At 46.3% G+C, this 16,201-nt stretch overlaps 1 protein-coding gene across 1 annotated transcript; it reads right to left on the bottom strand.

Moving 5' to 3' along the window:
• Positions 1-96: 96 nt before the first annotated feature.
• LOC147888522 (protein FATTY ACID EXPORT 5-like) lies at positions 97-15,737 on the bottom strand. Its single transcript, XM_087392886.1, has 3 exons — positions 15,487-15,737; positions 9,998-10,085; positions 97-327 (listed from the first exon to the last, which is right to left on the bottom strand). The coding sequence occupies exons 1-3, from the start codon at positions 15,683-15,685 to the stop codon at positions 255-257; spliced, it is 360 nt and encodes a 119-aa protein (XP_087249012.1). The 5' UTR covers positions 15,686-15,737; the 3' UTR covers positions 97-254.
• Positions 15,738-16,201: the final 464 nt, after the last annotated feature.

Below are 16,201 nucleotides of genomic sequence, written 5' to 3'. Positions count from 1 at the left end.
TCCACGAGTACATAGCAAGGAAGCTCAGATTGCACTTGTACCCTAATAATGGGTATCCAAAATGGAATAGCTTGTCTACAAAGGCAGCACAGCTTGTCTACAAAGGCAGCACATTTCACAAGATGCTGAACGAACTAGTAGACTTGAGAACATATGCCTGAGATTGGCATCTAGAGCAACTACAAGCTTCATAGGAAGACCTACATATAGAGATGTCATTGAAAGACCATTGCTTGCCTTGTGTAGCGCACAAATCATTTGCTTTTTTGGGTGATGTGATTCCCACCTGTTACAAGCTTGTAGAGATAGAACACAGCCATGACCCCGCTGCAAAAGGACATCACCTGATGTATCACTGACAAACCCCCACTATACCAGAACATTATGATGATGACATAGAGAAATTAAAAAGCATCCACAGATTGAGCATGTTCTACAAACGAGTCATAAAAAACTGCAATGTCCAGAAAAAATCTGTGACACCACCACTTGAATTACACAGAAAGTTTCAAGAGTCCGAACACTAAAAAATTTCTATCATTTAATCTCCTAAATCATATCAAGAAACATTGCTGTGCAGTTTCTTTAATAAAAAGTCTTGTAAAAGCTTGCCTCGCCAATTGTTCCTGACTTTGTGGTTCCACAGAATCGATTTTGTTTTTGTTTACTGGCTATGGACACCAAACATTACAGGATTCACCGAATGGCCCCCTCCTTGATCTCAATCTCAGAGGGACATCCTGCCCTGCAGTCTTGCGAAATTGTTCTAATGAATGAAACATAAACAAGACTCACAATCCGTAATATTCAAAGTAAATTAAAAGAAAAAGAGCTGACCTACAAGATTCTTCTTCCTCTTCCTACCAAAGGGCTTTACAAGTGTGACACATGTTGGAATAGTGGAGTCAAGGCCCCGCCTGTGATCCCCCAAATGAGGAAGGCAAAGGAGCTTGAGACCTGTAGGACTATTGGTGTGAGGGTGCAACAAGAGTTGGGTGACACATGGGCACATGAAGGCCATATGGGCAACACACAGGCTGCCACATGGTCAACAAAGGTCCTTCTTGTGATTGGACATCCACTTGCTGGCTGGAAAGTCCACTGTACTGCCGTTCTATGTAGCTGCACAAAGGGCTGGGTTAATGCCCAGAAACGAGCCCAAATAAGCCCATTGTCTAGGCAGATGGGCTGGGGGAGTACCCAGCAATAGGCACCTGCAAAGGGCCATATATAGACCAAAAAATCTGTCACTGGTCAGCCAGTGGGTCGGCTTGTCTGTGTAGCAGCAGAAGGGGTCGTCTGTCAGGCGGCAGCCCCCTTGATCTGGTCAGTTTTCCATCGGCAGGCTGATGGCCAAGTGTGAGGGCATTCATCCCTATAAAAGGCCCCATTGTGGGGGTCTTTGGCAGGTCAGCAAAGTTAGCACAAGGGCATCCGGTGTGCATACCAACAGAGGTTGGAGAGCAACTGGGATGTATATACATGGGCAGTAAGGGCTCCCTTGAGCAGCTACTAAAGAGTAGAAGAGGCACGCAGCAGATAGGAGAATTCCATAGCAGAAGCATATTCAGCTCATGGTAGTGCCGCACCTCAACTGAGATTTGGTGAGGATGTTGGTACACTTTTGGAGCTGGTTTTGCAGTTGATCTACACATCTTTTGTTAGAAGAATGATCCTCATAGGGACATTTCTGAGACTAAGGTTTGATAGCGTGTAAGAGGTATTTGGTTAGTATACTGCATGGCTAGCTCTGATTGGTGAAACACTCCTATGAAGATGATTGGGTGACCAGCATGTTTGGCTCGTGACTGGCTCCTCGATTGTGGGAACGACTGCATGAGATCCACCTGGCAGTGCTACGGTTCATAGTGCTGCTAGATCTCGTACAAAACTTCACCGAGATGATGTCGCTCTCTCTCTTTATCGTGACCATGAGCCACAAAGCCGTGAGTCAGTGTATGCTTTCTCTAGTGCAGCTGCATCTTGGTAATAGGGTCAACAGTTGAGTCCTATAGATGCCAACAAACTCCGTAGAGGTGAGGCGCATTTTTGTTCTACATGATTGTCAAGTTGGATGATAATAGACAGTGATAGTTTTGGTTCCATTGCTTACTATCTGATCGTGGTAATCTATTTGTTCGTTGTGTCTATCTTCATCTTCGTATATGTGAAGAATGAATCTCACGAGTAATAGAATTGCATACATTCATTGTCTATCTAAAACCCAACAATTGGTATAAGAGCAATTCGATTCTGAGAGCCAAGACAATAAAGGCAGCATACATGAGCACGATAAAGAAATACGGTTCAGCCTGTCTCGAAGTCAATGACCGTGCTTTGGTGTGGAAAAACAAGAGGCCAAGGAGCAAAGTCCATAGGCACTCTAAGAGGTCGTTAAAAGTACTGGCTACTGTGTGCTCCCAACTTTTGGTCGAGTGAACATTGTGCATGCTGATTTGCAAAAATGGAGTCCCTAAAGAAGACCAAGTCGCAGACATCGATTGTTAGATTCATGGGTGCAAATTTTGTAAGCTGGCAGCTGTCTACTAAATTTATGCAGAAAGGTTTGTGGAGAGTTGTGGCTGGTAGAGAGAAGGAGCCGACTACTGGGAAAGCCGAGAAAAGAGTATGGAGGAAAGAAAATGATAGGGCTATTAGCATGATGGGGCTATTGGTATGATGATAGGGCTATTGGCATGATGGGATGAGCCCTAGGAGAAGGGTATTTTCATCATCTCGATGTCACAAAGTCAGCAGCTGCTGTGAACTGGGTGATCCTCGAAGCCTTGTTCGGGGTTAAGATGCATAATTCAAAGGCAAATCTGAAGCAGCAGTTGTATGATCTTCGTATGAATGACAATGAAGATTTGGCAACCTTTCTAAATCGCATGCAAGCATTACTGAAGCAACTTCTAGACCTCGGTTCCAAAATCGAGGATGAGGATCAGAAAGTCATATTGTTGAAGAGTCTTCCTTCCAGATTCTATGAGACTGCACGTATCCTCAGGTTGGATGACGAAGCTGATTACATCAATTGCATGGGGAGAAGCGGGAGGAAAGTTTTTTTCCCGGTGACACTGCATATACTGCAAAGGATAGGAAGAATATGACTAGAGGAACACGTGCATGCTACTACTATGGTAAACTAGGACACATTGAGAGATTCTGTGCCAAGAAGCAAAAGGACGAGGAGATGAAAAAGGAGAAGACCAGGCATGTATGGTCAAGGAGTCTACATCAGAGGAGATGGCAGGATTGGTGACTGATGATTTGCCCGACCAAGATTGGGCGTTTTGAAGCTTATGATGATTGGAATGTTTTGGCTATGATGCCAAATACCAAGCTATGATGCTTGGGAGAGACTGTGTCTATGGGGCTACGATGCTCCGGAGTATCACATAGAATTACGATATTTTATGTGGTTATGAAGCTTTGTGTTGTGTTGTAATGGCAACAAGCCTAGTAAGGATGCACCAATTTTTAATTGTGTCGTGTCTCTGTCACCCTATTTGGATTAAGGGAGGGTGTTAGAAGAATGATTGTCATAGGGACATTTCTGAGACTAAGGTTTGATAGCGTGTAAGAGGTATTTGGTTAGTATACTGCTTGGCTAGCTCTAATCCCATGAAGATGATTGGGTGACCAGCGTAGCGGTGCTAGATCTTCTACAAAACTGCAGCGAGATGATTTCGCTCTCTCTCTTTGTCGTGACCACATGTAGGCTCATCCGTCGTCCGTACGTAGCTCGTAGCTCATCTGTACGTAGCCCATAGCTCGTCCGTCGCATGCAGAACATCATTCAGCCATCTTTCAGCCCGTTGTTCGCTTGTTCCTCCGCTGCCCGTCGCTCAGCCGTTGCCTCAGCCCTAACAACCACCTCAGCCCATCCACCAAAGCCACAGCCTTGTTGCGCTTGCAGGAGAGTTGCCGCTACCACACAGTTTTGACCTAAGTCAGCCCTAGGCTGAGCTGAGCCCCTGGCTCAGCTTGGGGTATTAGACTCAGCAAAGGGGCTTTCAGATTTACGATGGCTAATATGGAGTTTCCCAAGACCAACCTCTTTGCTTCTACTCCGACCAACAAGCCCTCATACTCTGCTATTGCAGCAACACCTAGCCCATTCGAACTGACGTACAAGCGAAAGATTAGTACAGATCCAAATGAGCAGATTTATTATCTACAGCAAGAAGTAAGAGAGCTCAGGATTTTGGTTGCAGCCCTTAGGAGAAAATTGAAGGAGATGGAAGCCAATGGAAAGAAAGAAATCATACACGAGGTCATGCAGATACACAGTGGAAGCAGCACCTGCACCACAATTGGTGGACCAAAGTCCAGGACATGGTTACCGATCAAGTTAGATCAATAAAACAAGAAATCACAGCAGCAATGGACAATAAAATCAACAAAAGCGAAGTATATGAAGAGGTACAAAAACAGGAAAGGAGAGAGAGTAACACCCCGTGTCTACGCATTGGAGGACTACCTGAGAGTTGGCATGAAGGGAATGTGCAAGAAAAGATTGATCACATCTCAGCAGCAACCCCTCAGATCGAGTGGGATTCAAAGGACATAGCTGGTGCTCTCCAAGTTGGGACACAAGCCAAAGTGGTTCTCAATGATAGGAAGGCAATAAGTAAGATTCTCAAGCAAACCAATAAGCTGAGAGGCACAAAAATATGGATCTCAAAGGAGCTGACTCCCAAGCAACAGAATTGACTAAAGTGAAGGAAGCGCGCAAGGAAGGAAAATGGGCTGTTTATAGAGATGGAAAAGCACTTATCAAAGACTTCAAATCCAAACCCAAAGACCCTCAGTATTAAACTGATGTAATGCAGGCCGATTTTCTTTTGTAGTAGTCCATGCTTAACCTATAATAACTTTGTGAGTGGTTTACACACTCCCAAGAGACTCTAAGTCTATAGCTGATGTTTGGTGTTTATCTTTTTGGTGTGTGTTTTGTCCCATAGGCCCGTGAGGCCCCCAAGGACGTTAATATATCTTTCTCTCTCTCCATCCAAGACACAACAGAGAAATTACACATGCATTTGGCTGCTCTATATGCTTTTAGCGAGCGTTGGGACATGAAGGCCGGCCTTGGTATAACCAAGCAGATGATCTTCAATATCTTAGAAGCTCACCTTCAACGTGAGTCACTCACCCATGAAAGGAACCACTTGGAGTAGTCAGCTATGTATACTTAGTATATATTTCCACAGGCCCCAAATTCTGACAGAGGGTACACACACAGTGGAAGACTGATAGAATAGCCCAGGAGCTCACACAGTGTGGTGTGGGGTGTGGAATCACAAACTTCTTAAACTTATGTGCATAGAATAGATGTGCAAACTCATCAATAGACAATGAACCAGCCAGATAGAGAAACCACCAAAATAATATATTTCCGTCCAAAGCTATGGACACAATACAAAAGAGATAGATCCAGAGTTCCACCAATGGTGTGGTCCTCTGATCTTACCACAAGGTCCTTCTCCTATCCGCCGGCTATCTCTAGACTCGAGCCCACATGCTCCACCTTGAGCGTAAGTAGACTTTCCATCCAAAGATCTTCTCCACCTTGCTGTCTGGAAACCAGCCTAGGTGGGCTGCCACTCAAGCTCAGTCTGCAGCTCCTTCAGGGTCACCTTCACCTCCTATGGATAGGCCCAAGGCTAGCCTGTTTGCTGCTCCTGTCTGCTGTCAGAGGGCTGCTCCAGATGATTATGAGGATCGCAACACCTTGCTGCCCTAGAAGACAGCCAAGGTCCAGCCTCTAGGACACTCAGTCTGCAGCACACCTTCCACTCTCCTTCACCCCCAGTGTGAGGCCCAAGGGAGTGGCTTCTGGCTGCTCCTGTCTCCTCCTTTTCTTGCTGAATGTTGGATATGAAATGAGGCCCAGGGCCTCTCCTTTTATAGGGCTCAAGGGCCCCTTGAACCAAACGACCAGCCAGCCCTAATTGGGCCGACTGGCTGGTCTGTAGCAGCCCTAACCAACCGACCAGTTGGTTGGCTGGTTGGCTGCCTATCCAGCCCTATTTAGGGCCCTTTGCTGGCCCTTTGTTCCATGCAGGGCCCATCCCCTTTGGACTGCCTACCCCGACACCTGCCAGCCCTGCTTGCAGGCCATAGACCTGCCCAATACCTACTCCATGCTGCTACTGTTTTGCCTCTGTTCAGCCCTTGTCCGGACCCTGGCGCACCCTGCACACCTTCCGTACACTGCCCTGCAGCAGCCCGTACTGATCCGTACAGTGGCTGTCCCCTTTCTCTGGGCATACCTTGCCCTAGGTCTCCCTCCCGCATGCTCTCCTCATTTGGGGGCTTACAGATGGGGAGGTGACCATTCCAACAAGTTCACCATGAAACTGGCAATGCAAGCATGCTTGACTAGAGGGCAATGCATCACAAGTGAGAATAGAGTGAAGATGTTTCTACACACATTCCAAGCACATTAATATGGACTCCCTCCTTTTCTACTCTCTAGCTCAACCAGCAAGCCTATATGGAAGAGTGTTCTGGGAGGTAGACTCAGAGAGGATGTGTAGACAGATTTCGAGAGGTTGTAGGTCATGAAGCTCTCCCAAACGTTCCAAGGGACGAGGGGCACTCTATACCATATCATACTTGCAAAGTTCGCACCAAGACATTTACACACAAATGCATGGTTTCATATGATCACATACCTTAACCATGCAGCTGTATGTATTGTGGCGTAATGGACACCGGGTCACCAAATGGTTCCACTCACACGGCATGTCTATTGATCATCTAGCTCCATATTATATGCATTTTTCTTGGCGCTTGACACAACATGAGGTTCAAGAGGTCATCAGAGACGACCTGGGCAAGTGTACATTCATGCACATGGGTATCCAAAGCCTATGCCAAAAACATGGCCCTCCACAAAGAGCATTTTCTCCACTGGAGAAGAGGATGGGAACCCACAGAGAACATGCAGAGGACAGAGACATACCCAGACAAGCAAAATGGAGGTCCAATCTATCCCGACTCTACTCAAAGTGGACCATCAAAGTCAAGATATCACTCTTAAGATGGCCCATTGGATACAGAGATCCCGGAGGCCACACCCTCCATGACAGCGACAGACGACCCAATTGAGGCAAATAAGAGATATCTTCATATCCCATCGAAGGACTACCAAGGCACCAAGATCATAGTTGATCAAATCTCCTATTTTCTCTTAGAATTTTTGAGTTTGAGTACTAGTTTTGGGTTTCTTAGTACAGCACTCAACAAGGATCCTAGCACACCCTTGCATCAGCCCACAGTGGCTTGTATGAGGTACTATTTTGACTGTACTTTGTCTCATAGGCTTGTGAGACCTCTAGAAGATTGTAATTCCTAGTGGGTTGTGGCACGGATCAGACTAGGAAATCTTCCCTCCAAGCTCACTAGATCGGGAGCACAACCAACGAGAATGACATTAGCACTTGTACATCACAAGGCCATAGCTAGGAAACAATGGACCACACATACCGACAACCATCAGCGCTCTTGTGCCACCACAACCTCAACATCACCGACCTCCTCTTAGGTTTGATGCCTCTGCCAGCTTCAATATGGCCTCACATTGCCACTAGCCCCCATCCTCTCCATGAGCTTACTTCATGTATCAGTATCTTTATGATATGGCTTTTTTCTATTCGTCATGGGTGTTGATGCTCGCTTAGTGGCTCCATCCCTTTAGCTTGTTGTATCAAGTTCTATCAGTCTCATAGACCCTTCGGTCTTTCAAAGACCTGTAATAATCTCTCTCTCTCTCTCTCTCTCTCTATATATATATATATATATATATAGATACTCTCCATCTCTATCTCTATCTCTATCTCTATCTAAAGGTCAACCTCGGTAACACAGAGGTTCTGATCTTCAACACATCCCCAAAAGACATGGAGAGCAGTTCACACTAGATAAATTAATAGTGGAGGTCGTCAGCATCCTACACATATTTGGAAGTTCTTCTCTTTGGCCCAATTTTCACGATGCGACCAGCGATGCAAGCTTGATTGAGCAAAGGATATGCCGCACTTGCTAGACTTAAGCGGCAATGCCCTCACTCTCATTTCCTAGACCCCTGGACCAAGTCTCTTCTCTTTGACTCCTTGGTGTACCCAACAGGCATGTATGGCAATCCTTGTTGGGGGGCTGATCTATCAAAGGTCGGCTCGAGTGGAGAGGCTTTAGGCTCTTATTGCCATGGATGATCCGCGTTAAGCCGTCAATCCCACACCAGATCGTTCTAGCTAGGGTACAGCTTGGCGCATCATTCCAAGACCTATACCGAGTTGAGATTATGGTTCATCGACTTCAAGCTGACGCAGGGAACATGGCTGGCGTTATCCACATTTCATGGCATTAGCAACTGAGGGCGATCAAAGGTGTTGGTATGCCCATACATGCAGATGGTTTGAGAGCCTGGGAGTCCATACAGACAGCTTGCCCCCTCTCAATATAGCCTTGAGGCCCTTTATATTCCCCACTTACCACGAGGCTAACCAAGTTATCCGGAAGGATCTCATACAGCTACACACATTCAAAACTCGGTTAGCCTCTAGTAAGCTTCTGGTGAAGCTCAAATTCTACTAAGATCACTATTTACAAATATCAAAGGAGGGCTTTATTGATTTACCAACCTACACATGGATCCACCTCCCCAACTCATTGAGGATTTTGATCAGGCAGTTCCATGGTTCCTCGAGCCACCTATTCATTGAGACGTGATGGGCTCATGGCATAGCTAGAGAGGATCACATTGCACTTTATATGATCTACAAAAGATTCAGTCAGAGAAGCATTTTGCTTTTAGATGCCCTGAGTACTATGAGATCCGAGGTAGTCACCACTATCCCCTCAAATATGGATTGGAAACCCTCTCCATCCTCTTGTGCATAGTTACAAGGGAACGGGAACGTTCCAGAAATTCGGGTGTCAGAACGGGAACGTTCCGAGAAGAGGGAATGGGGGAACACCACATCATACATGACACGTCATCATATGACATAAAACTATGTCAGAGAATGAAAGAAACTAACATTTTACAGCTTTAAACTTTATATAAAAGCTCTAAAATACCCATTTGAAACTTTCAAAGAACAAAAATTGGGACATTCCAGTTCTGGCCTGCTTCTTGGAACGGCGTTCTAGACGTTCCGGATGTCGGAACGCCATTCCCTGGTAACTAAGCTTGTCTCACTCAGATCAAGGACATTTGTACGGAGGCCGTACAACACAGAGACCAGCTACTCAGGGCACGAGATCGCGATGCTCAACCAAATTCAACCCATAGTGTGATCACGGAGATTTTTCAGTCGGACGGCACAGACCAGCAGACCTCAGGGAGACAGCATAGCCGAGACCCGGGAGTAAGAGATACATCAGACCCATCAGATGTCGATGCACAGATCTAGCTCGGAGATCTTCCCTCCATGTTCACATACCAAAGGCACGGGAAACAAGTGTGACCGACACAAGGCCACGACTACGAGACCAGAACCAATCACACATACTAGCCAACCTCAGCATTCTATCATGGGTTTTATGCCGCCACAACCCCGTACACCACCAGTAAACTTGATTCCTCAGACAGCACACAAAGAATCATCGCAGTGGCGCCTAACTGCAGCTCGCATCCTCTCCGTGGGCCCAGATACCTTGTACGAATGTTTTCTGTTTATGTTGTACTTTTTTTGGGTGCAGATGCCCACTTAGGGACCACCTATTCAGCTCATTGTATCTGTTTTTTTCAATGTCTTAGACCCTTCGGTCTTTCGAAGACTTTCATAGACTCTCTCTCTCTCTCTCTCTCTCTCTCACACACACACACACACACACATTCATGTAGACTTGTACTTCATAGTTTCCTACTCAAGTGGGAAAAAGGAAATTTTGAGAACCAGATCAATAAGAAAGAAATATAGCATTTTTCATGTGCCTAAACAGCTCATGTGCAAAACTCTGATAAATTCAGTCAACCAACCTGATAGCTGCTACCATCCCAGCTGGCATAATCTTCCCACTAGACAAGTATCGCTGCCCCATCACCCAAGTCAGCACTATTGACAGAACTACAAAAACCAGACACTTCAATGAGTTGAAACGGCATTTCGGTCAACAAAAGAAAACACTCATCATACAAGATGCAAAACAATAAGCTCACGAATCTATTTTGCAGCCCCAAACCAATGCATTGTTTAGACACATTATACTCATTAAGTCATTAAGCATGCTTAAGACTATATATTTCAAGATGAGCATCATGACAACCAACGATAGAGAGCAAAAGAAACAAGTACAAAGAATAAGTCTAGCCTTGCAAAAGAGAATTTCTGCGACACTGGAGGATAAGCTTCAAGGGTATGATTGCATTATAGGTTAGTCAACTATGTTTACTTTGTACAGTAAGGCAAAAGCTGAGGTCGCCATAAGCCTCACTGAAGGTCTTCCGTTCATTTTGGGTGGCTATAAGGTTGTATTTACCTGACCTCGTTTGTGTTTCTTAAATATCCATTAGCGCCTCGCATTGAGGGCTTGTGAAGACACATATTGACTGTGTATCTGCCTCATTATCAATATATATATATATATATATTTAAAGAAAGGAACCTTCTATTAATGCTTGAAAGATTTCATACAAGACAGCAGCCCCGAAGGTGCTGAGTATGGAAAAAAACCGGAAAAGGCTGAAAGAAAGAAACCGGCCTGTTCCAGAGAAACCCAGCTCACTACCTAGGGGATCTCTGGAACTGGGGCTAACAGCCAAGTGGGGGAACTATACAGGCAGCAAATCCCTCGCGAAGTGAAGATATAGAAAACACCTGCAGGCCAAGCCTTGCAGAAATGAGCACGCCTCTCAATAGTCGCCTTGGAGCCTAAAGTCCCACGCTCCCAGGTGGACCATAGAGTGTAGATGATATCTTGCCAGATGGCAACTAAAGTAGCCGAGGGTGGAACCGGGTGTTCTCCCATCATAAGACTGCAGCAAACCACCCAAATGTTCCAAGCCGTGATGCTGGCTACCACCTCCCAAACACTGTCCTCCCTAGGAGGAGGAGGAGCTAGGCTGTCAGGGGGGACTGCCTCGTGAGTGCAATCCTCTGAATGCTCTGACCCTGTATCCGGTAGGCTGGGGAGATCTCATCAATCTGAAACGTGTGTCCTCCCTCTGTCAACCAAGCCACCATCCCTCAGGTGTAGTCTCTGTGAAGACTTTGCATACGTGTCCTCATCCTGAGGGCTCTCATCCAGATCCTCGCTGCAGTACAATAGCTCCATAGGCAATGCGGGATAGTCTCCAGGACACCATCAGAGCAACAATGGCACTGCCCCCTCCACTCGCATCTGCTCCAACCACGGGCCGATGGGTGAGCCTCCGTGGGCTACCAGCCAGAAGAAGTATGAGATCGTCCTCGGCCGCAAGCTGGACCACAACCGCGTCCAAAACCTAGAGCGCACATCCCCGGGCACTCTCTGGGTCACCTAATGTCTCTCCCTGGAGGGGGTCCACCTCGACGAGTCCATCTGAACGGGGCTAAAGTACCATGAGCATTACCTCCAACAGTAGAGGGTATGAGTCCGTAATCTCTAGATAGTTCCAGGGTCCTAATCTCTGAAAGTCCCGCGGTAAGGGACACCCAAGCTGAAGGTTGGGAGCTGCTGGCCGGGAGGACAAGTCTCGTCCCTCAACATCCCTCTCTGAGCGGACCTACTGCTACGATGAGGAAGCGGAAGGGGGCGTCGTCATTCCCTTGCTTGATGGCAGGGGTGTCAAAGTTGAAGAAGCTGCTGCTGAAGTGGAGAGGGGGGGCAGGAGAGGGAGGGGTAGGGACGCGGGGGATAGAGGGAGGTGGTGAGAGTGATCATAGAAGGAGGGGGCTGAGGAGGGGGTAGGGGGCGAGGGGAACCCTAGAGGGGGAGGGGGAAGTGAAGAGGGGGAGGGAGAGGGAGGGGGAGAAGGGAAAAGGACAAGCTTGGGACCCCTGCTGATCAGGCTCGCCGAGGCTCTAGATCGGCTCCTCCGCGGCTCTCGTCGAGCTAGCGTCTGCGGCTTTCACCATCGTCGCCTCTGGAACTCCTAAGACTCGCTGCTGCTGCAAGGGTGGGTGCGGAGGTTGAACCTCCGAAGCTAGAGGATCGGCTGTTTCGCCTTAATAAGCACAAGTGCTCCTGCTACAAAAAGGAAGAAGAAAATAAGGTTGAGGAAGAAGAGCGTCAGAGGGAGAGGCAGAGGCGAGGCGGGGTGAAGGAGGGGACAAGGATAGAAATGGAAGAAGGAGGGCAAGGAGGGCGGAAGGCAGAGGAGGAAGGAGGGCGAGAAGGAGAAGAGAGAGAAAATGAGGGAATGAGAGGGCAAGAGAGCAACGAGGAGGTGGGAGAGGGGGAGGAGCGACGGGGAGAGGAGGACACGCGGGTGGAAGAGGCGGAGGTGGCGAGGGGTGAAGGTGGAGGAGATGGAGGCAGAGATAGAGGTGGTGGGAGCAAGCGGGGCTGGCGGAGGTGGAGGAGATGGAGGTGGTGGGAGCGGAAGCGTGGCGGGGGCGCAGCAGGCGGGGGGGCAACAGAGGGAGGGGAAGGAGGCGGGAGCAGAAGGGGCGGCGGAAGCAAAAGGGACGGGAGCAAAAGGGGAGGCAGGGAGGGCGAGGGAGTGCTAAGGGGGAGCAGAGCGGGGCGGACGGGGCAAGGCAGCGGGGCAGACCGGGGGGGCGCGGCGGCTCAGCAACATTATCAAGAATTAGCATCTTGTATTTTGTATACCCTTGTTCATTGCTTGCTTTCTGCTTTGATTGTTGCCACTTGTATTTTGTGGGCCCTATTTTATCCACTTGATCCTTGCCATCAAGATCTACCTCATGTAATTTATCTCATGCCTCGATATCCCCTCTCTTTCAGACCAGTAGGACAATTTTGTCACCACTTTCTTACAAGGAGCAACCTGTCTCATTATCTCAGCTTCACGGTTTCCTCACCAAAAGGATATCGAGGCATGAGATAAATTACATGAGGAAACCAAAAGGCATAGCAAGAAGTTAGTAATCGGAATGATATATTCTTTATGGCTAAAAATAGAAGACAATTACAAACCGTGATTCAGTCCTAAACCAAAGTAGAACTGGACTTCTCAATATCAACATGAGAATAAAGATCATCATGGTCATAATGACACGAAAAAGAAAAGACCTTGCTTTTACTATGGGAAGCCTAGCCTAGCCACTTTCCTTCCACGTGTTGCAAGAAAAAGGCAAATATGGCTAATAATATAGCTATGTGCAAGACTAATAATTTTAGCTATCTTAAAACTCACCAAGTCTGGCCAAGATTATAAGCCATGGATTATTGAGTCCGAAGCCTCCGATCATTTCACTCTGCACAAGAAGTGGTTCTCTCACTTACAGAAAAGTGAGTGACCATGTAGAACTAGGAGACTCCAAACTTTATCAAATTAAAGGATATCAGTAATATACCAAATGCTTAGTAAAGAGATGCTGGATATACATAATGTTGTGTACGTTCCAAGTCTAAAGAAAAGTCTTCTACCTATTTAGTGCCATTACTAAGTAGAACAAGAAGGTGGACTTTGATGAAAGGAATGTCTCATTCAAGACCAGGCTGATGATTTAAAATCATAGCCACGGGAATTGAGGAAGCAAGCCTTTATAGACTGACATCATCTATATCTGAAAGACATTGGATTTATGCATTACTATTTGGGGATTGAGGTCTGAAGAGACCAAAATAAAGTCTTCATATCCCAACCAAGTATGCGAATGAAATCCTGAAACAGTTCAAGATGGAGGATTGCAAGTTGATCGATACACCAATGAATCTAGGTGAGAAAATTGTCAAAAGATGAGAATAGTTTTGTACTCCTTATATAGCTTACTTATAGGTAGAAAATAAACTAAGCAATGAAATTGAGCTTATCTATTATCTAATAGAAGATTAAGTGGCTGATATCCTAACCAAACCTTTTGCCAGGAATAAGCAAGATAAGTTTTCCAACCTCATGGGCATGAGACCTCATTATTCATCACGGGGAAAAAGTCATGAATTATGGGGTTAGTCCGCAAATTACCCTGGGGTAACTTTTGGTTAGGATTAATTTAAGATCGAAAAGAGTGGTAATATACCTTAGGTCCTAGGTTAGGACATCCATGATGTTAGGTCATGGACAAGGGTTATACATTTTTAAGGGGCCACATGATGCGGCAAGTCCTTGGATACATCCATATGGATGAAGGGGATGGGTATGGCACCAATAAAATAGTCTATCTTGGGTGGCTTTTCCACGTGTTACACTCGCGTGCACTCTCCATGTCACTCTAGGGCAGCCAATGAAATGCAAGTATTGCATCTATGGCATGTGGTTAATGCATTTTGATTGGGCACACTTTGTCAATATGCCACATAAGACAAGGCTGAAGCTCTAGCTTTTATTAGAAGCCACCGTTGCATTTTTCGTTTGGTGCATCCATTGTATCTAGTGATCAGCATTCATCTACAACAATTCATTGTGTGTGCATCCCCGTTGCATTTTTTGTTTGGTGCATCCATTGTAGCCAGTGATCAGCATTCCATATGCACCAATTCATTGTGTGTGCATCCTACCATGTATTTGTAGGAGGGCCTAAGAGTCTAGTGAGCCTCCCTTGTTTTCTTCAGAAACAGCTTGGAATAGCGGGGTACTGATGATAAGGCTTTCATTGGCGTAGAGAAATCTAAAACTTCTTTATAAACAGAATAGGCAGTTTCAACCTCATTACAGTGACCAAGAAGGTTTAAACCCATGAACCCTATCAAGATAGCAAGGAGTAGCTAGCATGACATCCCCACCTATGTCATCAGCCCCCAGCTGTGCGTGTAGACCATAGTATAAACATATGTTCTTGTGCGTACATATCCACACACCCACGCACAGCCAAAGGTGCAATTTGTAAGTTATATTTTCCTGTTTGACCATAGTATAAACATATGTTCTTGCACGTACATATCCACACACCCACGCACAGCCAAAGGCGCAATTTCTAAGTTATATTTTCCTGTTTGCTGCTACTTCTGTGTTTGTAATGTTGGTGACAATGCTAGATGCAGTGAGGACCGGATGCCTGATTCTAATCATAAAGACCAAGCCATCTACAGGGGAGAACAGGACACCTAACGCCATCCATTGATTTCCAAACAGTACGAAGACCAAGCCATCTTCAAATCATAAAATCATAAAGACCAAGCCATCTCATTTTCAGTTACGCATTCTAAAGCAAGGATCGGCTCACAACATCGAGACGGAAGATTTTACATCCGTTTTTTTTTTAAGTAAGGAACACGATCTCAATTTTAAAAGTCCATAACTTGATGGATTGTCAACAATGCCGCATGCCAATGTCTCGCATCCTCGTATGGGCTGCGCGTGAGCGCGATCCATGAAGGGCCGCATCGAAATGACATTCCACAGGAAAGAAGTTCAAGATATACCTGTCTCAAGAAACAAGGCAACATATGAATTGCAGCCCTTCTTGTAAGCCTGCAAGCTGAGGTAGCCAGCCAAAAGCAACAGAAGGCCACTGGTGCCACCTCCGAAGAGGGAAGAGGTGCTGCCCTTACGAAGGTAGCCGATGAGGCCACCGAGGAGGACAGCGAAGCCGTAAGGGAGTGTGAAACAGAAATCGTGCATTTTTTAGATCCAAGTCTGCAAACTGCGAATTTGTTCTGGCAGCTTGTTTTGTTTGCGACTTAAATAATGGAGCAGTCAAAGCTTTCAAACTCTCCCTAGCAGATTATGGGTTCAAACCATACTTGAGTTAAGAGCAACTCGTAGTGGGGACCCCACGTTTCTGCCTCCTGCTCGGCACAACATCGTTGTACCTCTTGGCCAGTCACAGGTCGTGAAGCATGTACCAAAATGAGGATGCTTATAGACTAGAGCCACCCATGGTGTATTGAATGCATCTCAGCCGCTGTCGCAGGCTGGATGTGGGCAGGTAATCTTGCCCCTCTGCCGAAAGTGAAACTTGCATCATACTATAGCCACCCTAGCATGAAGTTCTCCTTTTCTGAGCCCTCTTTAAGCCACATATCTTGATTGTAGCCATTGATCTTCATACATATCTAATGGTGAAATTTCAAACTCTATTTAAGATGTGTTTCTAATAAGAATGTATTAGTAATTTTGGGAGAATCCCAATTTCCT

This window comes from Dipteris shenzhenensis, chromosome 21 (genome assembly GCF_047967505.1).
Source record: "Dipteris shenzhenensis isolate YYH24624 ecotype China chromosome 21, Dip_SZ_1.0, whole genome shotgun sequence".
NCBI lineage: Eukaryota > Viridiplantae > Streptophyta > Polypodiopsida > Gleicheniales > Dipteridaceae > Dipteris > Dipteris shenzhenensis.
This window is presented reverse-complemented; position numbering and strand designations above follow the sequence as displayed.

Bases quoted from the DNA above. Each gene is read 5' to 3' on its own strand.
- LOC147888522 (XM_087392886.1), bottom strand. From the start codon at position 15,685: ATGCACGATTTCTGTTTCACACTCCCTTACGGCTTCGCTGTCCTCCTC. The intron at 10,086-15,486 runs GTATATCTTGAA...TGGTTTTTGTAG, and splicing joins TGCCTTGTTTCTTGAGACAG to TTCTGTCAATAGTGCTGACT. The intron at 328-9,997 runs GTTGGTTGACTG...GTCCTTTTGCAG, and splicing joins GGGATGGTAGCAGCTATCAG to CGGGGTCATGGCTGTGTTCT.